General features: G+C 49.8%; 1 protein-coding gene across 1 annotated transcript in view; it reads left to right on the forward strand.

The window, feature by feature from the left end:
• LOC144151721 (sodium- and chloride-dependent GABA transporter 1-like) overlaps positions 1-25,737 on the forward strand; it is a 47,665-nt gene that overhangs the window by 276 nt on the left and 21,652 nt on the right. Inside the window, exons 2-5 of the mRNA XM_077682843.1 lie at positions 4,285-4,419; positions 8,105-8,267; positions 9,894-10,025; positions 13,684-13,897. Coding sequence (XP_077538969.1) covers positions 4,312-4,419; positions 8,105-8,267; positions 9,894-10,025; positions 13,684-13,897 — 617 coding nt within the window. The 5' untranslated portion in view covers positions 4,285-4,311. The remainder of the gene's footprint in view (positions 1-4,284; positions 4,420-8,104; positions 8,268-9,893; positions 10,026-13,683; positions 13,898-25,737) is intronic.

Genomic DNA, 25,737 nt, shown 5'->3' on the forward strand with positions numbered 1-25,737 from the left:
GCAGAAAGCGGCGATGTACGCACGTCACGGAAATAACTTGCTCCCTCGCCTAGATCGCGCTAAAATGGAAACTCCGGGGAGTTGGTCCATTATAAGAACAAAAAATAAACGCAAAAAGAAAACGGAACACGTGAAAAACAGTGAACACACGAAAACGCAACGCTGTTTCTGTGTGCCCTTCCTCGTGTGTGTGTTTTTTTTTTTTTTTTGCGCTGTAGGTTCTTCCTTATAGATAGGACGGGATCTCTCATTTACCAGCCTTCAACAATAGAGCACATTTTCTCAGTGAATTTACCAAGGGCCGCGGAGTTATTTTATCCAAGTATACTGCCACGCACCACACTCCTGCCTCTCAGCAATGACCCGCCGACTGCATCGTTCTAGTCAGATGAACGATAGGGTCGAGACACACATCCGTATAGTTAAAATATGGTGTGAAACGATCGAAGTCGATGTGAAGCTGGCTCGTTGATCGATGGCAGACGACGGTCACCTCCAAGATTTACCATTCATTAACAGACATTTACAACTGAAAGGCATAACATAGCAGATTAGCGTGTCAGGTCGGGGGTGCGGGGGGAGGGGGGGGGGGGCTTTTTCTCACCCCTTCTCCTCATCATTCAAACACGGCGGTTTTATTACAAAAGCCACGCCTTCCAAGGGGGCGTGACAACAGAGAGCGAGAAGGGTTCGCTATTTAATTTGGCCGCCACTGGCCACAAAAACGCAACCAATCCTGGGTGTGTGCATAAATAGGCACGTTCTTAACTGTTTACGCGCTCTCGGAACGAATATACCTGACTCGACCTTTTTAACCGTCAGAAATCCCCTTTGCCGATTTCGCGGAGAACCCGGAATGCTACGCCATATGGCGGTCGGTGTGACCGATCCCCACTGATTCCCCCCAATCTGCAACTTTCCACTACCCAGCTTTTGCAGAGAGCCTTGGCGAGCACCGGCCCAGACGACCAGCACCGGTTGGCCCAAAGGCTGTCGATGTCGCCCGCGCTCAAGGCGTCTAGGACTAAGGTCGCCTCCTTAAAGCTTCAGTACAAGCCCATCTGTTGCCACCGATAATCGTTTATTCTCTTTATCATTTATACTGCCATGCGGGGTTTTTAAGATGTTCTCGAAACCCAAGTTAAACGGAGCAAACAAAACAAAAAACAAAAAAGGCACCGGACAGAAAATATAACGAGCTCTCAACACGCCGCGCCAACCTCACAACAGCACGAAAGAACAACACACGAAATCCAGGTCAACCTTTATCCCATCGGAGAAACGTCGAGCCGCCGGCGACAATCTCTAACGCGCCCCCACCTTCCCCACGCTCAGGGTTTGTAATAAGCATAACTCTCTTAGGTAAGCGCGCACTGCAATTCTCGGAACCTCCCGACCTTGACACAGGTGAGACGAGGCAACGTGCGAGCTCCATAAAGGGCACACGTGCTAACGTCCGATTCCCACGCCTCGAATATATCTGTTGACAACGCCTTACTAGCCTATTTATCGATTATGAGGTTTAACGCACCAACGCTACACAGAAGACGAGGCGCGCCGTAGTCGAGGGCTCCGGATTAATTTTGGCCACCTGGGAGTCTTTAACGTGCGCCGAAATTTCAAACACACGGGCGCCTTCGCTTTTCGCCTCCATCAGAAAAGCGGCCGCAGCGACCGAGAATCGAACCCGGGTCCATGGGCTCAGCAGCACAACGCCTTAGCCACAGAGACACCGCGGAAGGTGCCTTAAATAGCCTATATATACCTCTGATCGTTCCGAGCACAGCTGGCCACGACATTCCGACCTTCGAAGAAAACATACTGACAATCAAAAAGCGCTCCTACAAGCGCTCCTATACCTCTCGTTACAATGTAAACAAAAAAAAATAGAAAAGAAACGACTGCGGGCAATAATCATTGCTAATTAAGCGAGAAACCCGAACTTCACATCCGTCAACTCTTCATAGTGGCGGAATACATCCCTTCTTTGAGAAGGATCGCGACGATCCTGTTCCAAGAAAACAAGGACAATAGAGGGAGGATTAAGTGGCTAATGGCGATAACTTTTATCACCTCAAAAGCGTTGATCTTAGTCGCCCGTCCCAGTTGATTCTGGTGATACTGTGTACGATGTGTTACACAGGACAAGATAAAGTCAAAGGAAATTCCTTCGTAAGATAGCTCCAGATAATACGAAATGCGAGACCACTGCGGTTACAAATGCTTCGTTTTCAATCACAACCAGTACGCCGAACACCTGCGCCTCGCGACGCACTCGTATACCGGACGTAACGCCAGAACAGGTCTGTACACCGAGAACTTTTTGTGCGATACGGTGGAGTGCTTTCGCCCCCGCAGTATTCGAGCTACTCGTAGTATTGGTTCACTAAGAACTTCGACAGATTCGGGGTGAAAATTAAGAAAGTTTTGTTTTACCCCCCGCGGCCCTCCATGCACGCCCCATCAGCATATCCTCATTCATAAAGCATCTTTTGAAAGTCGTTCTTAATTTACACCAATGCAGTTCTACGCACCCTTAGATCTCCTTTAACCTAACACAGTGGACTTCCGATAATTCGATGGCGCTTAATTAGAATTTTCGGTTAATTACAAGTGACCTGCTGGTCCCGGCAATCTTACATGCAATCCAGTGGAAGAAATCGCTCGGTAATTCTAAGCTAAAACTCATTATATCGGTTACTTGGAAGTCCTCGAATAAAAAGCGTCGAGGTGACCGACCTTTTCGATTAAATTCAAAATTGTTTCGGCAAAAGCAGCGCCGTATTCTGTATTGTTGTCGGCACTATCGTAACTGAGACAGTGCACAGTTGACGAAGCGACAAGTCAGTTGAGGACTCGCGCCAGCTAAGTGACCTCTCTCTTGATGTCATCATTCTTTATTGCGCACAGCACCGTCCGAATAGCTGATGTGGCGGACGCTTGAGGCTTCAATTTTAGCGATAAGCCTCAACTATCATGGTGACCCGAGTCGTACTCTGGAACTTCGAGACCGGATACGTGCTGCAGACTGATGACAATGCTGTTCTTGTGCTTTTTGTGTAATTGAAAGTTCGGTTAATTCGATGTGTTTCACAGTTCCCGTGGAGACCCTATTAACGGTAGTCGACTGTACAGGCACCATCAAAAGTACTTTGAACTCGGTCTCGTAAATTTACGGGAATTTCTTCTTCCCGAAACTGCCTGGCTGCATTGGTGTGCGTTTAAAGGAGTCCTCCCTAATAAAACAAGATTCCCGTAAACCTGCAATGGCTGCCATAAAGGCAGTAAGACAAATATTTTGTGGTATTCACAAATCATTGTTCCAATTACTTGTGACGGAACCTGTACCATTTTATAACGTTTTTATCCGATCATAGCAATCTGTTGGCCTTAGATGCCCTTCGGGCCAAAAAACTTTACTAAAGAAGGAGACCCCCCGCGGCAGTACGTGTCACACCAACAAACAGTACACAGGAAAGTGGAGGGGAATTTAATCGCCCCTGCATAGCGCAATTTCTCAGGTAGCGTTTCTCAACCATGAGCGTGCCGGGGACCCCTCCTGGGATTTTAAAAGTGACGGCGGAATCCACGATGAAGTGTGTGTATGCGTGCCATAATGTCAATTTACTCTCGCCTTCTGTGTGCCTGGCTATGCCGCATGATTGGAGTGTCACGCAAAAAAGCCGACTTTAAGCATGTGCAACGCGGGGTGTGCGACAAAGCCAATATTTTTACGTGTTGGCGGCAAAGTGTGGCTAAAGCCCCCCCATAAGCGGCGGTGGGCGCGATGCAGGGGCTTCAGGTTTGACAAAAGAAAATATATAAGGAGGGACTCGCGGACCCCACCAAATGCCCTAACGGACCCCTTGAGGTTCCCGGATCCTCATTGGGCAAGCACTGTTCTAGAGCACCCGACGCGTTATACGAATTTGATGTGGGCTGGGACCTCACTGGAAGCGCAAGTTCTTCTCCATTTTCTTTCTTTACTGTCATTCTTAAACTCCTATCGTCACGCAAAAAAGAGACGAACTACTACTCCCCGTGCCCTCATAGGCGTCCATGTTGTTTTTGTATTACGTTTCTTCAACGAACGTCTTATTACCCTTGTTAAATTTAGATTTATTGAGGATTAAGTTTCAACCGAATGTTGAAATGCGCGAGCAACAGCGGGTGAGCCACTTGACTTAATCAGGCGCAGAATATGCTCGCGCAAACAGCGTGGTCTTCCGAAGTGATATCCAGCCGCGCAGTTAACGAGTGCTTTCTCCCCTTCATCTGCCGCAGGACCGAACGCGTCCACAGGTATACAAAATGAACAAGAAGGCGTCCGAACCACACGTGCTCGCTTTGGCATTTCTGAGACGCCGTTGTTCCACCAAGGACGAAGCGCCGCCGTTTGCAGCACCCACCTGCAACGAGGTGAGCTGACCCGTCTGTATACGGAAACTGGGTGGTACGTCATCAAAAGCGAGTGGTCAAAGCTAGGTTTACTGCATGCAGTAGCCGTCCACCGGCCTCAGCACAGTTAACGTACTGCGGCCGAACTCCAATGCCCGTAGCATGGCCGAACTTCCGGCAGCTTTAGTCCGGCTGGAGTCCGACGACCGCATTTCGGCTGTCATCCGGTGGCCGTACTTCGGCCGCACACGGGTGGCTTTGAAATGGCCGGAGCCCTACGGCTGGAATCTGGCCGTATGAACGTAAGCCGGTCGACTGGCCGACGGACACTGGCCGTTGGATAGCCATGGGAGTACGGCCGTATACGGCCAAAAGGCCCACCTTTGGACACGGGCCGAACACGTCTGCCAGAAAAAGGCCGGACAGAAAATCACCGGCCAAAGTACACCGGCTTGAGTTAGGCCGTACAGTCCTGTGCTGCCTGGGTTTGTAATGGTAAACCGGACAACACTTTTATCGGACATGAACGATTTCTTTTAGCAAGGGCGAAGTGTATTGGAAAGCTATATTATAGTGCAAAAAAAGGGGGAGGGGGTTCGAAGTAAAAAAAATAAAAGCAGGCTATCGAGTGACTTTCTTTTAACAACAAAAGCTCAGCACGCTTTTCCATGCGCACAGCAGCAGGAACGCATGGAAAAACAACTAACGAGGCAGTGTAGGGACATATTGGCTGCGCGTCGTTTGAAGTTCGAGAAGACCGGAGTAAAATATGTTTTGAGAGGAGGTTCAGAGCAATGTATCAACGTAGGTGGACAGCTGAGTTGTTTAGGTGAAATGCGTGGACACGCAGGGGCTAAGGGAGACTTGGACACGCAGGGGCTAAGGAAGACTAGAAGGCTAATGACGAAATACGGAAAGAACAGAGGAGAATCCAAGACAGCCACCGTAACCAAAAACGAGGCAAGGCAGATAGAGACGAATAAATGGAGAGAAAAGATGGAAGCTAAAACGTTCGAGATGTACAGGGCTGGGAAATTGGAGACCAGAAAGGAAAATTTCGACGATAATTCCAAGGGCAGTGCTCTGCTTTTTGAGGCTAGATCAGGTTGCTTGCGAACTAAGAGCTTTGTGGGGAACTATTCACAAAATGATGGGGAATGCGTGGTGTGTGGAAAAGAAACAGTGCGGCTATTGGTTTCTCGAGTGCTTAAAATTTCACGCACTGTCTTAGTGAACATAATCTTGATACAAGCTATGTAACGATCTCGATCTCGATCCAAGCTATCGGATCTCGATACAGTGTCTCGATTTAAGCTGTGTAGCACCTCGTAACAAAAATAATTCTTGGGAGGAGGAGGGGGGGGGAAGCCTTTCCCATCCGCGTACGCTCCGTATGCACGGTTTGTTTACAGTGCATCGCAGTGTGCTCGAGCTTATTCATATTAGATTTAAATAGTAAACAAAAGTCCCATCAGCACTAGCTGCAAGATTCAGTTTTCTGATTTTCCCAGTGCGCGTTTTGTGAAATTGTTGCGAGAGGGAATTGCCTGTAGTCAATGGCATTATTGAGGAGCATATATGCTCTTTCAGCCTGGAATGCACAGCCCCTTTCATCATGCCTAACCTGAGGTTTAGCGCAGTGGCATTTATACTCACCGCAACATCATGCGTTTGCGTTATTTTTTGGAAAGTACTGGCAGGTACAGAATACAAAAAAAAAACAGGGGTCTAATGAAGCATATATAAAAAGAAATGAAATGGGTGCGAAGTTCTTTAGTGCGCCTCGAACAAAACTGATTGATTGGTTGTAGGAACGCGCCGACGCAACGCAGGCGACAAGGCGCGCTGTAGTGGAGGGCTCCGGATTAATTTTGACCACCTGGGGATCTTTAACGTGCGCCGAAATCTCGTACACACGGGCGTTTTTGCGTAAGCTGCGTACAAAACTGGCGTAAGCTTTCGTAATCGACTCCATACAACAACACGCAACGGCAACGTTTGCGCCTTTGAACACTTCAACCGTCCCATTTAGTCAGCAACACCCATCTCGGTCCAACGCGATGTAAATACAAAAAGAAACCAGCCTGTGCAAAGTCCTTGCACCGGCTGGTATCTCCCGTGGGGACAAATTTGTCCCGTCAAATCCTGCGTATCCATATCGCTTGTCGCTTCGCATCTGCCTGGCCTCTTGGAATCGAAAAAATTGCCTTACCCGACTCCCCTCTGTTGCTGCAGCCAAAAGCACAGCACCCTGGCATTCCGTTATCCTTTACACCACGTTGTACCACCTCTTGTAATGAAAAAGCACGCATGAAAGATGAAAGCGATGATTGAATCCGATTGACGCACGATCCCAGCCACCGCTGGCGGGGAGAACCGAGGAGATGGACCAAAAGTGGTCGGCACCGACCACGTGACCAAAACTGGCGAATGAATGGTGCGGATTTGCGCGGCGGTGGAGAGAAAAGGATGACTCACCTGCGGCTTGGCCTCACCCTCTCCCCTTACCCGGTTTTCTGTACAGCGACATCCCGCGGCACTGGTACTACCCCTGATAACGCATGCAGGGGATGCATACAGGGGAAAGAGGTAAACAGCTTCGCTGCAAAAAAAAAAAAAAAAACCTTTAGGCTTGCTTGTGTGTTGATTTGCTCAAGCCTCTCCAGGCATACCGAAGTTTGATAGGCTGTATGATGTGAATGAGGGAGTCACTGCCTCATTCACATCGTACAGCCTGTTAAGCTCATAAGAGGTCCACGCAACATCCGGGGCCGAAAACATCACTCTCCTGCAAGTGACTTCCCACAGATTTGACTGGCAGACACTCACAAATTTATTACGCTCTCTCACCACTGTACGTTCACCAGATTCAATTGCAAGTTGTATCATTTGGATATCTTTGTGCGGCTGTTTAGCTAGCAGGTAGCCAAGGCAAAAAAAAAGCTACTCTTTCTTCGTCAATAGGATATAATTGCACAAGTGGTTGGGCACTAAATCACATCAATGAAAACCACACTATCATTAGCCCTACTGTCTTTTCGCAGGAAAGTGTTTCGGCTGTGTCAATTCCATAAAATTTACTTCAACAATACGTTACTCAGAAATAGATTATTACCCCAACCAACTTACGTTTCCCCTCGCATTGATCCTCGCCACAAAGAAGAATTCCGTCAGCGCACACCAAGTGTTTTCAGGACTCATTTGTGCCAGATACTTCTGTAAGTTGGAATCGTCTTCCTTATGACATTGTTGGTATACAAGATGCTGTTTTGTTCAAAGTTGCTGTCACTAATTTTATTTGTATGCAGCCTTTAGTTCAACCCTGTATCAAGCGATGTTACTTGATTGAATTTTTTCTGTTGTATCATGATTTGTATGCAGTGCATGTATGCACCCACTCCCATCTGTAATGCCCTCGGGTTTTGAGGGTATGAATACATAAATAAAAAGGAGGGAACCAAAGCATACCCTCAACTTCCCTTTGACCTTTGTGATGTGATGGTACCTTACATACAAACGCTGGTACCTGCATTTCTTCTAAAAAGAAAGCAAAGGAGGGGGTGGGATTTAGATCTACGCCGTTAGTAAGCAATTGACGTTCGTGAGGTCGAAAAGGAGAGCTTAAATCAGGGAAAGCCCGTGGTGGCCTCAAAGGGCAACAGAAGTTGCGTTAAGTTGCTTCAGGCCAAGCGGTCGTCATGCGCAGGTCGACCGGTCATCATGTGCCAGTCTGAGCAGCCAGAGTGGCCCTCCACCCGCCCGAGGCAAGTGGTCGAGCAAGGCGGACTTCATCTTCGGCTGCATCAGCTACGCGGTGGGCCTGGGCAACGTTTGGCGGTTCCCCTACCTCTGCTACGAGAACGGCGGCGGTGAGCATCTCACTAAAGTGACTGCTGAATAATGAATGAATGAATGAATGAATGAATGAATGAATGAATGAATGAATTTATTGTTGAAATGAAAAGAAAAGACCACCAGCAGGCGCAGTTTGTCTCACCTAAGGGTGGACACCGAAACGCCTGCTGGTGGGGTGGGGGTGGAGAACGGGGAGCACAGGTGTACAGGAACGGGTGGAGAGAGAGAAGGGGAGGATGCATATATACAGGACTAATAAGGACATATATGTACAATGTATACAATCTAAACGTTCGACACTATAAAAAAAACCAACTTTGGTTGATTCCCCTGTCATAAGAATCGGTAAAACATGAAAGTAAAATATGCAGCGAAATCTGCAGCTGAGCATGATTTGCGGGCCGGCGGCTGTCTTGTGGGTGTGCTTGGCGAGCGACGCCCCGCTGGCGGGTCGCTTCGGCAAAGGTTACTGGCGACATTTCGGTAAAGGATATGACGTCAGTGAAATCTTGGTTTATCCCGGAATAAAACAACTTCGTGTTAAAATATAAAACCCGAAAACGAACAACCCTAAGTATAACGCACTCTTTAGTACTAAAGGTTGCTTCCCCGCAAGAAGACCCTGTGTGTAAGGGTGCACCTTTTACAAGCCGTCATTTCTGTGATAGATATGACGTCAGTGAAATCTTGGTGTATCCAGGAATAAAACACTCTCGTGTTAAAAAAGAAAAAGCCCACACACGCGCACACACACAAGGAAATAAAATGGCCACAGTTCAGACTAAACCGACTTTGCTGAGCCGCACAAAATATATTTCAGCACAAGGGCAAGAACTTTCGGTAGCCAGGCAGTAACTTCAGGCGGATAATAAATGCATTACAAACAGTTGAAAGCCAGTGGGTTTTGATTGAAGCTCTCGCGCTCATCTTTTGCTCTAAAATTGCGAACTAAAAAACAAAATCTCAAGATTCTCACTTCGTCCTGTTGTATCTCGTGTTAGCATTTCGCTGTGCAATAACACAGTGTAGCCCACAAATGTTAACTATAGGTTGTATTCACTGGCGAGGCACGCATGCAGGCAACCACGTGAGTGCGCCGTCAGTGGTTACGTCGGGCTCCGCGGGATGGTGGTACTTGTCCGTGCTAAGCACATGATGTGTGTTGGAACGTTCCAAACTCTACACCACCGAACGCAAAGCAATGCCTCGACTCGAGTGTGAGTGCGAACCGATCTGTTGATCTGTTGACACCACCGATCTGTTGACACCACCGATCAACCGATCTGTTGACACCACCGTTGAGAATCGGGTTGAAACGGAGCAGACGACGCATGCCGGTGTTTTTTCTTTTCTTCTGTGGCGTGCGGACGTAGTGGCAGAAGCCGCGCCATGTCCGTGGCCGTTTCCAGTGTTGCCAAGCGAAAAAAATTGACAGCTAAACTTTTCAGTGAATACCACCTATAGCGGTATCACTTCATTCATTAACAACATTAAGTGCTTAATGGTTCTTAAATTATTAATAAAAATTCCCGGATCCCCGTTATTAAGGCAACAGCCAATAGCCAGAGTAATAGCCACAGTGATAGTAGGTGCACTGAATCAAGTGAGCGTAAGTGACGCATTTGAATTTTACCACCCAGGTGCATTCCTCGTCCCTTACTTCATCTGCTTCATCACGACGGCAATACCTATGTTCTACCTGGAGGTGGCCTTGGGCCAGTACCTGAGCCGTGGAGGCATCGGCATATGGAGCATTGTGCCCATGTTCAAAGGTATAACACCTATTCCGTCAGCCATTTGGTCCCGAGCCTCGATGAGCGCAAAGGGCTTGCCGCAACACTAAATTGGCTGTAAGATAGAAGTTCACAAAAACGTACAGTGCACTGAACGAAAACCAGCACACACCAAATTAACAACAGAAACCAGCCCACACCAAAATAGCAACAAAAATTATTCTGCAGTTTTTTGCAGTGTGCCGCATGCGCTGCGTTTACATCGACCCCACAGGGGTTACTGTGAGTAAGTCTATAGATACGCGAGACAGATTTCTGGTGTTTAAACACTTTCTCTTTATTTTCGTTGGCATCGCAAGATGAGCGCAATGGCTCAGAAGTAATTGGTCAGAACATACAATGTGATGACTATGATAAAACAAAATGCCCGCGTATCTGCTCACTGCGTCGCAAATGTCGGCGAAAGACGATAGTTGTCTGGCGCCCCTGCCAAGTAAATGCCTCCCGTTTCTTTCCTGCTCACCTCTCATGCTGTTCCTCTCACGTCTAGCTCCTCCCAAGATAAACACGCCCGCGCAACATGAAAACATCTGGAATCGCCTAAACACGAAATTCGTCATGATAATGATGATGATTAAAATGGAGGGGCTAGCACCATCCCGTGGGTAACGTAGCAGTCACTTCTGGTTTTGCTTGTGTAGCACGGCGCCGCACCAGCTAGCAAGAGTAACTACCCTTTACGTTTTTTTTTCGCCCGCAAAGCAAACTACCGCGCGTTTCCACGTGTGAGAGCAGTTTCGGTTTCACTCAGGAGTTTTGAGGTGCTAGGCCGCCGTGTCGGCCGGTAGTCGCGCGTCTCTACTTTAATCTGTGGTATCGGTTCGTCGGCGGTGAGTGCTGCTGCCAGAAAACAAAACAAAAAAAGCTGTCTTTCAAGAAAAGCGCACAATTGTAAATGCCGTCTCCGCAGGCGAAAAAGAAGAATGTTGCCGCCTACAGTATCCGCTAGCACCGTCTCAACAACCTTGAGTGAGGTGAAGAGCATCAAGTTCGCAAAAAGGCACCCTTTCAGCATACGTTTGATTCTTGTAACCCTATATGGCGCCGAAATGTGGCAAAAGGCAAAACTGGTACTTAAGTTGTCTTTGTTAATACGGGTTTAAGCGACCTTGAATCTTTGGAGCGCCGTGTAGAGCCGAAGCTCGTGCAAACGCAGGAGGCGCAACTTACGCAGTTTTTCGCTGTGGAATAAATCTATGAAGGCTGAGTTCCCCTTCACTTATGTCTAGCATTTTGGCTTCGTTTCTGCTTTATTCCCGCAAGCCTTAACTCGAAACCTGCATGTAACGAAAAATTGCAACCAACTTTTGTCAGCTTTCTTACATCCAGGTTTCTATATATATATATATATATATATATATATATATATATATATATATATATATATATATATATATATCGGTTGCCCCCCCCCCCCTCCCCTTCCTCGGGAAAATGAAAACGGCTGTGCATGTATGTACTGCTAAATTGGCGAAGGCGTCCCACAAACTACCTCCGTCACCTCCGCCATGTAGTGGCCGCGTGGTGGACGAGTGGTTTTCAGGGAGTTGCATCCGTTCCGAACGACGACGAGCCAAGAGAAAATTTAACATTTAATGCACGGGCAATAGACAACAGAAACCCTGGCGTGCTTACAACACGACGCCTCGAAAGGGCAGATAAACGTCTAGCTGAGGCCCTGGACGTTCTGCTGATAAGCGCCCGCAGAACGCTTCTATTTAAAACCCGAAGACGCTGCTGCCTGTACACTCCGTGCCGGAGAGAGGGCGAGAAAGGAGGGCTTCAACCGTTGTCCGAAGCTCGCCGACGGTAGCCGGAACCGGATGGTTCTCGTAATCGTCGCGGGGTGAATCATTGCCTCGAGACCTCCGTGCCTCGAGGGCTCGCCCGATGAAGAGGCTTCGATGTGTCGCCACCTGACGCCCTGGCTTCACCGCAACACAAACATCTGCAATACTCCGGCATACATCACGCGCACACAGAATATTCGCGCCGAATCGTAACACGAAGCGTGTAATGTGCTCAAAGACTTTAAACTTCAATGTGATGGGGGGAAGATACAAGAGTATTTCTTTTGTTAGGTAAACGCTTAACTTCTGGCAAGCCGGCTGTCACGTAAACTAGCCAGGAACGTTATTGACAGCACTGACCAACCGGCGATCCAGAGGTGGCCCACCAAACAGTAATCTGTGACCCACAAATTATTAGATGCGACGCATCTCTTGCTCTGAGGCATGTCCCTCCTGCGTCGTTGTCGCGGCGTCCGTCCGCATCCCTCCTCCGTTCTTCTCTCCCACAGCTGTGTGCAGCACTCTCACTCCGGCTCATTAGCGTACCACAGCTGGCACGCTTGTTCGGGCGCGCTTCGCTTCGTAACGCTGCATTAACAACTGCTCCGGCGCGCGCAAGTGCGCGCATGCGCGACGCACACCACCTGCGAATGTGCAACTCTCCCCCGTTCTTCTTTCCGACAGCTTTGTGCAACACTCTCACTCCGTCGCATTAGCATAACAACAACAGCTGCGCGCGCGCTTCGCTCCACTCGCGTCTGTTCCGGTGCGCAAGTGCGCGCATGCGCAACTCTCCTCCGCTGTCTCGTCTCCTTCAGGCGCTGTGAATATAAAGCGGGTAGCGTGCATCGGCGGTTCAGTCAGCGCTCGCTCTCGTTCGACTCCGCGTGACTTTGCTTGACGACTCCGTGCTTGACTTGATTCTTCCGATGAAGACGTGATGGAAGCGACGGTCCCTTCAGCGAGTGGGCTGACACAATCCAATACCAGCGTCAGCGCAAACGCTCAAGGCAACGTTACGACCAATTGAACCCCCCGATGCGTCGCATCACATCAGGGTTCCCTCGCGGGAAGATGGGCGTAATTTTTTTTGACCCTCCAGTGACAGACCAGTGACAAACACATGGGTCACAGGTCGATCACTTTCGGGTGACCAAATGTGACCCAGATATGGTGGCTAGAAGCCTTCTCGCCACCATAATCCAGGACCCAAAAGCTACCATGCAGTAAACCACCGGTCGCACGTTAGTGACATACCCATGCGTCACCAGCTGGCCACCTCGAGAGGGTCACCCATCAGAGGCCTGCGGCGACCCTCATCACTCAGTAATGAGGTCGGGTGGGGGTCACCCATTAGCATCCCTCACTACTCGGTGATCACCAGTGATGACCCACTGACAACCCATGGGTGAATCACTAGCCACTGGTCTATTGGCACAAGTGGTCGTGCTGGTTTCTACTGGGGCAACAAGCTGAAAGTAAATTTGCATTCTTAAATGTTCTGTGAAATACGGAATTGAAAACTGGATTAAGGAATGGGGGTGTTGCCTGGTAGAGGCGCCAGAGATGCTGTGGTCTTTCAGCTCCATTTTCAGTGAAGAACGTGGAAGGACCACAAGGACCACAAGGGACCACAAGTGCAAACAGCTGCAACTGTCCACATTTGCACGACATATTTTACTAGTACTTATTTTTGTCTAATATTTTCAGCTCTTTATCCTTCATTTCACTTAAGTCTGACATGCACTGTTTGCTTAAGATAATGTGACATTCTGTGGCACTAATTAGCAAAAGCGTGTGACAAGTCACCAATTAAGCCACACGTGCTCGTTTCAACCCCCCTGCAGGTGTCGGGATAGCGTCTCTCATCATAGTGACGTTTTGTAACATCTACTACATGGTGATCGTGGCTTGGATTCTCTTCTATCTCGTCTCCTCTTTCACCGAGGTGCTACCGTGGATGCACTGCAGCAACTACTGGAACACCAACAACTGCTGGGAGCACAACGACACGCAACTGACTCCAAACAACTCCGTCACGCCCATCGTAGAGTTCTGGGAGTAAGCGAAACTTTCACGTATGTTTAGCATGCACGTAATTAAATGCCGGTCATGTTTGCCGAAATTAGATGAAGAACCATGTACTTTACAAATTGCTGGCTTTGCGCCTTTTAATTCACTGCTGTTCTTTGAGCCACAGTTTTTTTTATTGGCGAAATCTGCTATTCAGCACAAGGAAAAACTAAATATGCAGATACACTCCGGATTGCCGAAAGAATTGGAGCAGGGGGCTATGATGTGAACCTTGTATTCACACCATGCAATCTGGTGGTCGTGCGGGGCGCGGGGCGCAGGAGGCGATGCGATGGAGGCTTCGCAGGGAAGGGCAGCTCCACACCAAGTGCTCCGCCACAGCTGCTCTAGTCTGTTCAAACAGGAGCGGGGCAGAGTGGGCATGCCGAGACAAACGGGGCATGAGGTGGCCAGGTTCTCGTCACAGCCGGTGTGAGGGCGACACCCAGGCGAAGACGTCGGAGCAGGACCTCATCTTGGCGAGACAACCCGCCAGGGAGATTCGTGTCGCGCGGGTGTATAAGAGCGCGCGCTGCGCGCCGTAGACGTTCTTTCGCACTGGCTAGGCGAACAGCCACAGGGGAAGGTTCCAGAGGAGCGGGATATTGCACACGCACGGGGTGCGTACCGGCATCTGCAGCCTGCATTGCAGGGTGGCTGTTGCGTTGCCGCCATGACACGCGAACACGGCATGGGTAAGTGCCCACTATGTTCGGAATTTCTAGCAGAAGTTCGCTGTACGTAAGAGTTCTACAAAGCTCTCGAACAGCTGCCGATGAATCAGTGTACATTGTACACTGCGGTGAAGCGGGGTTCATTAGCACAGATGTGTGTAGCTGAGCATCCCGCACTGCAAGGAGGAGGAAAAACTTTATTCAATTGAAGAGCTGGTAGGTGGGCGACGTGCTTAGTCCAGGACTCCGTCGGTTCTACCCGCCGTCTTCGCCCTTTGTATTAGCCATAACTGCCTATTCGGGTCAGAGCTGGCAAGCTCCCTCTCCCACTGCTCGTAGGTAGGCCTGGGAATTGGTTTCAAGCCTGGGTTATTCTGGCACTCCCAGACCATATGATATAGAGTGGCGCGTTGGCCGCAGTAATTGCGCAGGGGGGTATAGAGTGTGGGATGAATGGCAAGGAGTTTTGCCTGCGCTGCTGGCCACTTCTCCGTGGTAATGTAGGTGCACGTCCGGAAGCCATAGTCAAAGTAGAGCGGTATGAAGGAGTGTATTTGAAGCAGTGGCGTCGACAAACATAACGTAAAGGAAGGACTAGCAACGACCGTAGAAGGCGGAATCGGAGCACCAACCATTCGGGGATGAATGCGGGCATCAGGTCGTGTATCTTATTTGGTGGAACTTCCATGGGGGCCGTATAGTGGTGTTCGATAGTTGTGAGGCTGGTGAACCGGTCATATAAGCTGCAAGTGCAGCGGCATCTAGGTCGAGGGCGTTTCGACGCTGATGCATTAACTTATCAAATGTGCTCATCGGTGCTGCCTGTTGAAGTATTGGGATGGGGGTGAGGGCTGGAAGACCAGTTATTGCCCGCATAGCTGAATCATTTATTGAGTCGAGCAGTGCCGTCTGACTTTGTGAGAAAGTGGCCAACAACTAGCCAATAACTAGCCAACAAACTAAAAGCCAACAAACTATGCTTCGGGACGAGTTTGCAAAGCTTTTTTATTTGAAAATATAGTTTTTACTGGATGCGACGATTTGACAAAAAAAGACCGGACGGCACCATACCCACGCCACCACCTTTCCGTCCATGCACGCTATGTCACAACAGCAGACCCAGCGTTAAGCACCTTATATGGGAATGCGCAACAAGCTGGATGAAGAAAGGTGGAGACACAAACCACACTATGTTCGCACATATGAAGAATGGATTCAGCCACAGCAAAACCAAATAGAAACGTACATGACCCTCCGGTCTTTCGCAAAAGCTGCCAACCTTGTTCAGTGGACTTGAGGTGGTCTGAGTGCGGGGCGGACATAAAGACACCACCAAGCCACCAGTCGATTCTCTCGGAAAGTTACTTTTCCCCGAATGACCTTCACTAAGTGGTCCGTGTGCGGGGCGGATGTGTGAAACGAACACATGCCACCTGCAAACATTTTTAAATGCAGAGCATTTCAGTAACTCACGATGTCACCCGCGTTGACGTCCGTAGTCCGCACCGTCGTTGTCCGCACCCCTCCCTACTATATATATAAAAAAAAACTATCCGGCGCCCGGTTTCCATCCCTCGACCCTGCGGGCGGAACGCAATGTACATGGTGCTCTACCCACTGCGCCACAAAGCCGACACAGAATGGGACGCTACGAACGCGCCTTATATCGTTGACTCATTCAAATTACTGCTGACGAGCGCTCTCTCGTCAGCAGTTGCCACAAGTGCAACAACATTAACGTAACGCAAACTACTTAACGTCGTCCGCCCCCGGAAATGCTCTGCATTTGATCGTGCCCCTCGCGAGGGGGATGTTTCACTGCGTCTTCTCTCGGTCGCGGGACCCGTGGCGCCATCTGGCGGAGGCGCGGCACAACTCGTAGCACTTTGAAAAGATGCGGCGCCAGCCAGCTGTGTGTGTGCGTGCCGCACTTATACAAATGGCGAGTGCATTGGCTGTCCACAGAGCAAAGCATTCGTGCAAGTAAGCCGTTGCAGTAAGTCAGTCAGTCAGTCAGTCAGTCAGTCAGTCAGTTACTTAGTTAGTTAGTTAGTTAACAACTCCGCAAGCATTTGCGTTTCTGGCTTTTAAATGCAGAACATTTCAGTAACTCACGATGTCACCCGCGTTGTCCCGCCGTAGTCCGCACCGTCGTTGTCCGCACCCCTCCCCCTACACTATATAAAAGAAAATACTATCCGGCGCCTGGTTTCGATCCCTCGACCCTGCGGGCGGAACGCAATGTACATGGTGCTCTACCCACTGCGCCACAAATCCGACACAGAATGGGACGCTACGAACGCGCCTTATATCGTTGACTCATTCAAATTACTGCTGACGAGCGCTCTCTCGTCAGCAGTTGCCACAAGTGCAACAACATTAACGTAACGAAAGCTACTTAACGTCGTGCGCCCCCGGAAATGCTCTGCATTTGATCGTGCCCCTCGCGAGGGGGATGTTTCACTGCGTCGCCATGCGAACAGTTTGCTCTTTGCTGAGGTGCCGACGAGCGGCGCCACCTCCTCGCACTTCGCCGCGGGAGGATCCGCGGCGGGGGCGAGAGATGGCGCTGGCGTCTCCGCGATCGCGTCTGCGGCCTCCGCGGGCACCGGCGCCGGCGCGGGGTCATCGCCCTTCTTTAAAAGTTTAGTTCGCACGCCACGCAGGAACAATTTTTTTTGACCTCCCAGAACAAAAACTTCCGAGGGTAACGTGTCTTATAAGCACGAGGCGTTCTATGGCTCGAGGAATTGGAAAACGAACGGCAAGGTGGGTGTGCGTGTTCGTGTGCGAGTGCGTGTGCGTGTGTGTGCGTGCGTGCATGCGTGCCTGCGTACGTGCGTGCGTGTGTTATTAGCATGTGAACCCCACCAAAGTCACACGCCGTTCAAAACTTGATTCAGACCTCAAGGCTATATATCTCCAACCAGGATAAGAATTCTGAGTAGATTAGTCAATAACAGGCCTCATTTTCAAGGTCAAAACGTGACCTAGATATCAAGCTTATGCGTCTCATTACTTGAATATGCAACTTGAGTAGGTTAGTTATCAATAGGCAACACTTAATGCGGGGATTCCCAGACGGCTCCCTCATAAATGCATCCAAATAACTACGTCTGAGCAGTCGGAGGCTGCCATAGCTCAACGCCTACAACCCAAAACAAAGTCTTGGACTGGGTGTTGAAGGTGGCAATGGCATGCAATTTCTTCGCCGTTTCCACCCCTCCTCCACAGCTTTTTCCCCTTTTTCCCCCTTCCCTTTCCCCAACATGAAGCGTTCGACCTCTTCTGTATGAATAAATTAATTCATTTATTAACTCATAACAATAGCGCAAAACGCGCACTTACCTGTTGACTTATAATTCCTATTGCATATGCCACAGAATTCTTTCCTATTACAGAATTCTTATAATTCCTATTGCATATGCCACAGAATATGCCACAGAATTCTTTCCTAAATCATTGAACCCTTGCACTCCTGCGGGCAATATTTGCTGTACCTTGGCTGGCCCCAAGCCACCTCCACTTTAGACATTTCCAAAAGTTGGACGGCCAAACTTGAGTTGTTCTACGCTCCGGTATAAACATCTGTGCGACTTTTACCTCCCTCGCCAAGTGAACTAAAACCAGCCTTGCTCGTGTCAACAAATATATCCGCACAAAGATGGGCCGTCGTCTTCGCGAAGTGCGAAAGCTAACGAAACTGCTCCACAGCCATATGGTAATTACACTGTTTTCAATCTAAAACAAAAATACTTACTTTTTATTGTTAGATTTAGTTTACCTGAAAGTATACATGTTATATTGAACTGCACATTTAGAAGGTAAAATTGGCATACCACGGTAGATAGCTAACTTTTTCGCGTTTCAGTGCCTTTTTACAATTCGATCCTTGATGTGAAGCGAGGTGAAAGTTATTGTCGAATATTCACAAAGGATTCTGCACGCATGATACACAGCAAACATAGTTCATGACTGACCGCCGCCCATGCACGGATGAGTTCCCCCAGAAGATTATATAAGAAAAAAAAAGCAGCAACAGAAGCTCCCCTCACCCCGCGAAGCCGATTGAAAAACTAACGAAATCTTCGCTTTAAAGGGATCCTGAAATACCTTCCGCCGATGCGTGGATGTACATGTAACCAAATAAAGCAATGTATCAGCAATCTCCTCCCGCAAGAATTTTGTTGAAGCGATGAGTATTAGCTAAGAAATCGTAAATCAAAAACCGCGCATTATCGTCGCGCCGCGTTTCCTCCTCCTTTCAACTTACTCTCCGCTGTTGACGGCGAGCGAGCCTTCCCTCCCATGATGCTGCGCTCCTCCGCGGTGACGTACTTCCGCTATTGCGCTGCTCACACAGCCGTCTGCTACGGACAAGCTTTGTTGACACCATGAATCCCGCACTCCGCTCAAGGCTGGAAAAGCGAACGAAAAATCTGGTCCCATGTGTGCGGCGGCCTGGCCTTGCCCTTTCGCGGTGTACGTTGCTGCAGAACTTTGCTATCGGCGGCACGCGACTTTTTATCGGCGGCGAACTCGCAGCCGCGCGGGGAGGATCCTGCGCTCGCTCCCTTGGATGCACAGCGCACTGTTTATCCAAAAAGCGCCGTATCAGATGTGGCCCCGCTGGTGCCGGGTCTTATTTTGTGGCGGTGGTAATTCCTGGCGGCGGCATGTGAAAAAGACATTTTAAACCGATACAGAACCCGTGCACAAAACGCCAGTTCAGCTTGGGGCGACGCGTGGTGGAGAGTGGCAACGTTGGCAAAACATGCTCCGCCGCAGCTCTGAGCTTTCTAGCGCTGGAGCGAGCACCATTTCTTTGACAATATCAAACATCGGTTGCCCTGGCAACAAGGCACAAACCGCGCTGGATGTCAGTTACGGTTGCGTGATCCCGGTTCAGCTTGGGGCCCCACATTGCGGCATATGGGCACTGCAGGCATATCACTCACTCCCATTTGGAAGTGCGAGATGCGTTTGGCATTACAGCAGGCGATGGTGTGTGTGTTGTGGACGCCTTTGTTTCGCGATGAAATGCGACGTTGTGCTTCTGCAGGTGGATAGTGCTTCCCATGGTCTGGATTATCTTTCTCAAGCGGCGTACGACTCAACCTCGCATGGGGTATGTGCAGTGTGCGTGGCTAAAAGCCATCTCGGCTTGTGCGCCAGAGTTAAGTGACTTGCTCTTCGTCCCCGCAAACCGCGCGCGAGGTGAGTGCCGAATTTACGAGGGGCAGGAGGAGGCAACCATCGTCTTTCAATCGCGGTTCGGACTTGCAACGCATGTTGTGACGTTGTGTTCGTTCGAAACGCATCTCTGGATTGTTTGGAAGTTGAATAAAATGTATGCGGCAAACCCGGGCATTCGGCTCAGGGCGTTCTCTGCGATTGAAAGAAAGAAGTGCCACGGGGCTTCAACACTTTCTTTATGGAACGTACTCAAGTAAGAGAATATCCATGTCGTGTTATGGCCCTGTTGCATTTAATACAAACGGTTAAGCGTTTGTTTACACTTGTTTCGTTTGTCGTAAAATGTCCAAGCACTCCGGCACTCCGCTGGCAGATCAGCCGGCGAGCTGACGCTGAGCAGACGACTCATCTCTTTGCCGGAAGTGCGTGAAAAAGCCGCCCAATAGCAGGATGTCTAGCTCATGACGAACATCTGGGAATTGATGACGTAGACATGTGAAGATGGCGGCGTCCAAAAACACGAAGGGAAGGGCGAGAAAAAAACGACAAACTTTGCAACAAAAGTGAGCTTTCCGTTGCTCGTAAAAGAGTAATACTTGGCACAGATGATGTTGACGACCCAATCTAACGATTGCGCTAGTCAATTTAGTTAGCTCAAAATGCCTTTCAGGGCCCCTTTAAGAGCTTTTGAATGTAGTTCTACTTGTCGGTGTTATAAACGTCAATGTAAACGCACAACCTACTCAACGCATAGAGTTTCATACTAATAAGTATGAAACTCTATGACTCAGCGAGCATGACAACCTGCCCCTCAGGTGGGCTGGCAAACCCACAACACAAGGAACCACACGCTGGTGGACAACACCAGGGAATTTTTCATCGGCAGCGACACGTTCCATAGGATGCGCTCTGTATTCTGGTGGCAACTGTCTGCAGCAAGCCAGGCGGCTTTGCGTGGCAGTACGTGTTGGCAACACCATTGAGTTTAAAACCTTCTACACTGTCGGTGGCCGCAACCACTCTAGCATTGAAACGCGGCCCTCCGCGCAAGTACACCACAGATGAGAAAATGAGCGGAAGGCTGCAGCAAAACGAGCGAAGGCGCAGGCTGCTAGATCCGCCCTCGTCGGCATTATTCTTAATATTTGGCGAAAGAAAGCGCCGTGGGGCAACTCGCAAGGAGACAGCAAAAGCGGGACTCGGAAGCGTACTGAGGGGCAAAGAGTCTCAGGCCACGGCCTCCGAGATCACCCCGCGCGCGTTCACGGAGGCCATGCTCAGGCAGTGAAAGGTATAAGAACCCTCCCGCTACGCAGAGCACCGGGGCAGTTCCGTCAGATGATTCCGGTCTATAGCCAACATGCTAGCGTATGTACTGTGAATAGCAAGACACACCTTAAGAACGAGACAAACACGCCATACGTATAAGCTCGAAAACGTTAATCGCCACGCGAAACTCCAGGAATCAATCAGCGGCGTGAAATTGGACATGAATGCCTTCTCACACACCGATACGAAATGGGCTCAGTGGTAATTAAGGTAAATCATTTATTTATTAGTAGTAGCAGGGTCAATCATTAATTGCTCTTGATATAAATGATTAAAGAAGCCGCGCTCTGTCTCGCTTAGTCCGCCCTTTGCACAAGCACCGATACTGACTAGAGAGAAATAGAGATTGAAAAACAGCGCAGCAACAGTTCGGAATCCAGTTCAAAAGCTGCAATATTTTCACAACAACGTTATCGCAGCGGCATTTCCCTCACATTCAAATGGCACATGTGGACAGCATTTGAAAGACCGCACAATGAGACGCTTCGCCCGTTTGCTTTTTTCAGAGCAGATGCGTCTTCCAACGTTCTTCAAATAGCAATTAAATTTCTGGAAAACAAACAGGGGGGTAAAGACGAATTACACGAGAACTGTAACATTACGTCGTATAAGCAGTCCTGAAGGAAGGCTGGATTGCCACCAACTGAAAAGCCCATCAATTGATGCACAGCTTTTCGGAAATAATTCCTGCTGTCCAGATGGTCTGCGTGCGAGAGCTCCCCAGGACCGTAACAGGTTCATCTTGCTTTGAGGACGGGAATGGAAAAGGGTCTTCGCCAACGGTGGGTACGCCACCGTCATGGAGGACGACTCGTAGCCTCTACTTCTTCGCAGTGATCTCCTCCTCATTTGTTGTGGCCAGCCGAAGGAGCACCTCGTCGTTCACACCTGAAGAACGATAGGTCTGGAGCCGCTTCACAGGTAGACGACGGCTTGTATGCTCCAGGGTAGCGCATGTATTTTGCGTTGCTCGTCCCCGCTTGCTGGAGAAGTTGGCGAGCCGACGATGACAGGCTTTGCATGGTGGCACGAGTGACGCGGGTGGCGATCGGAACCTGGCTGCGCAGTCTTTGGGTTCTACGTTGGCGTCAAAGATGGCGCTGTCCCCCACCTGCAGCCCGGACGATGGCAGGCTGGTGTGGTCGGCACACTCAAAGACTTGAACGTCGAAGTGGAGGCTAGTCTTGACGGGTGACTCGATGGAGATGAAGCCGCAAACGATGAATATGCGGTACACGGTGACCTTGACATCAGTCAGGCAGGTGATGTCCTTTTCGTTCGTACCGCTGTCCGATGCTTTACCAGTGGGGCTCTCCACGCTGCCGGTAAGCGACGAAGCCGGGTGGCGGCTTTTGGTCAGCATGGAGACGTTCCTGTGGTTGCGGATGGCAAACACCTTCGGGAACTGCCGCAGGAAAGCCTTGAGGGACTTGACGGAGTTCCCGTACTTTGTCCTCAGGTCAGGCAGCAGCTGGGGCGGGGGGCCAGTCAGCTTCTGGAGCAAAATACACTGGTGCGTCTTTACGCGCTCCTTCAGAAAATTCCTCGCAGCGTCGCACGAGTCGCTCCTCCACTCAGACGTGGCTGCCCGACCATATGCGCCTATCGCACGTCAATGCACGAACAACGGCATTGAATCTGTAGGAATTGGGACGTGGAGATGCGACCGACCAGGCGAGCAGTCATGTTCGATCTGTTGCGTGGCTCGGCTCGTGCTCGGGGCCACGCATCGCTGATGATGATGAAGGCAGGATGCTGTTCGTGATGATGATGGTGGCGCTAATTTTTTTTTCTTTTCAATCGGCGCTCGTGAACGCACGGTTGGTTTCTGAACCCAACTTTCAAGAAACTAGCAACTCGTTTTATCTCACGCTGGCTGCTCAGTTTGCAAGGTCAGCGACTGCGCGCTCACCACGCTCTGTTCTCTCCTTTTTCGCCGCTCGGCTTCCAGCTCACTCCAAAGCAGGTCGTGAGGATTGGTGTTCGACTGGTTTTAGGACTTTTCCGGGCATGGCGGCATAGCTAGAAAAAAATTACAGCCGTTCCACTCAACTTGAAAGGTGTTGGAAATGCAGAGCAGTGATTCGCCATAAATTGATAATGGGCTGTGGCGCCGTTATCCGCTCACTGCTACCACCCATCGCGCCAATCGCCACCCTGTCTCGCTCCCCACCTGATGAATTGAACGGAGGTTTGTCCAACGCATTTCAAATACGCTTTCGCAGTGCTTGCGCACCCCCTGCCTGAAACAGCGCGAGTGGGAGGTTTTTAAAGACGATAGTCTTTCTTGGGCTACTTAAACCCAGAAATTTTAGATGCAGAGCATCTGATTCACTCGCCTTGTCCCTCCGGCGTCGTCGTCGTTGTCGTCGTCGGCGTTGTCCACCCCTCCCCCATTCTCCTCGCCGCGCCAGCTGCGCTCTCCGCCGCTCACCCCCTCTCCTCTCCGATAGCGAACACTCTCTCGCGAGGGGCATTGGATTGGATTCGATTGTATTGGCTTTGCTTGGCTTGGATTGGATTGTATTAGGATTGGATTGGATTAAAGTGGATTGTGTTGGATTGTGTTGCGTCATAGCCGCGGCAGATGCGCTGGGGCCGGCGCATGTGCAGTACTCTCTCGTCCGTGGTTTCCTCTCCTTCGGGCGCGCTGCGCATATAACCGGTGTGCCGTTCTCCGGCGAAGCAACATCCACGCTTGGCTCAAACACCTAGAGTCCACGCCGCTTTACAAGTACGCCTACGTCGTCATCGACTGGGACCGGCTTACGCAGTCCCCTCAACGTTATGTGCGCTATAAAACGCGGTCCCTTCGCCGCTCCGCCTATGCGTCGCATCTACACAGGGGTTCCCGCGAGGGGAGGTGGGAGTTTTCTTTTAAGTGCGAATGCAATTTATAAGCGACCCTGAATTCCGGTGACCGCCGTCCGTCCACATAGCAACAGCTGCGGGTGCACGCGCTCCTCGTCTTCCTTGGCAACGGGGGGAGATGGGCGCGCGCTGCCTGGCCGCTGACATGGCACATACCCACGTGGGGGATTGGCCAGGAATCTCCTCGTCTTCCTTGGCAACGGGGGGAGATGGGCGCGCGCTGCCTGGCCGCTGACATGGCACATACCCACGTGGGGGATTGGCCAGGAATCGGGCGTGAGAAGGGCTAATGCACCCGCTTAAAGGAGTACTGACACGAAATTTCAAAGCTGAGATCCGCTCTAGCAATCAAGTAAAACGACAACACAAATAGGTGTCTGTGAATAAATGCATCTTTCTTTCTTTGTAGTGTGTGTGTGTGTGTGTGTGTGTGTGTGTGTGTGTGTGTGTGTGTGTGTGTGTGTGTGTGTGTGTGTGTGTGTGTGTGTGTGTGTGTGTGTGTGATCTCTCTTTCGCGAACATTACCGAACCGCGCAAATTCAACTCCTGCATTCGCACTTTCACATTCTTCCCCTCGGGGAAATGCGGGGAATTTTTGGTCGATCTGTATGTCTGTATGTCTGTCTGTCTGTCCGTTTGTCTGTCTGTGACTCGATTCAGCCACCCGGCCAAAGTAATAGTCTTATATAGTCACAGCTAAATGTGCCCGTCTAAGTCCGGTGTAATGTTCAGACTTCTCAATATTGTTGAAGAACAACAAGACATTACGCATATATAAGACAACAAATTAATACAGAAGTGATATTTGCAGCGTTCCTTTATAAAAAAATCGTACATATTTGATTTTGGTAAGATTAAATACTTCATCAACTGAAGAAAAAAATATCACTCCGCCGTCGCCTGCTGTCGCCCGCGCCATATAGCTTCTGGCGGCATTTGAAGAAATCAAGTGGCAAAAGTTATGAAAGGTTCCACTAGATAGGTTCCACGTTCTGCTTGGAACGCACGTGGACTAGGGAAACGCGGTTCTATAAACGTTGAAGTAGGGCGCCTCGATTCACACGTGTCTTCGCCGTACGGCAGCGTTGGCATCGAGACACCCGGTTTGGAGCAGTGGAACGTTGGAAATTTAAAATGATTTAAGCAAACCTTTGGCGTATTTACCTTGGGAGGAGCGCGACGCAACAGGAACAACATGAGAGGTGAGCGGGGAAGCGAAGGGAGGCATTTACTTGGCAAAAGTCGATAGAGACTATCGTCTTTTGACGACATTTGCAATGGAAGGAGCAGATATGCGGCCAATTTTTTTTTTTGTGTGCTTGCTTTTCATTCCGCACGTGCCGGCACCTTACTGCGCAGTTTGGAACGCGCCATTTGGTCCTTGCTCTGAAACCTTTTCGCATTTGTACAGCACCAAAACAGAATGCAATGTAAGGTAAAAACTGAATGGTAAGCAACAAAGAAGGTGGGAACCGTGAGCGAGAGAGCGAAAAATTTTGGGCCACCTCCACTAACGTGAAACCTGGGGAGGGTGAAGCATGCAGTGTATAAGTGTATTCTCGGTGCCTTGGCGTTTTTGCCAACGGAGATTAAACCATTGGGGGGCAGAGGTATACAGCTTTGCTGTAAAACTCTCGTCTTTGAAGCACGAAGCGTTCTAGCGCGAGGCGTAAACCAGTGTCCCGGTGTTGTTTTTTTTTTTTTAGTACGCGTTACGAAGCGTTCCAGCGTCCCGGTGTTTTTTTTTAAATACGCGTT

The sequence above is a fragment of the Haemaphysalis longicornis genome, unplaced genomic scaffold, assembly GCF_048455015.1.
Source record: "Haemaphysalis longicornis isolate Haplotype H1 unplaced genomic scaffold, Haemaphysalis longicornis Haplotype H1 scaffold_9, whole genome shotgun sequence".
In the NCBI taxonomy this organism is placed as follows: domain Eukaryota; kingdom Metazoa; phylum Arthropoda; class Arachnida; order Ixodida; family Ixodidae; genus Haemaphysalis; species Haemaphysalis longicornis.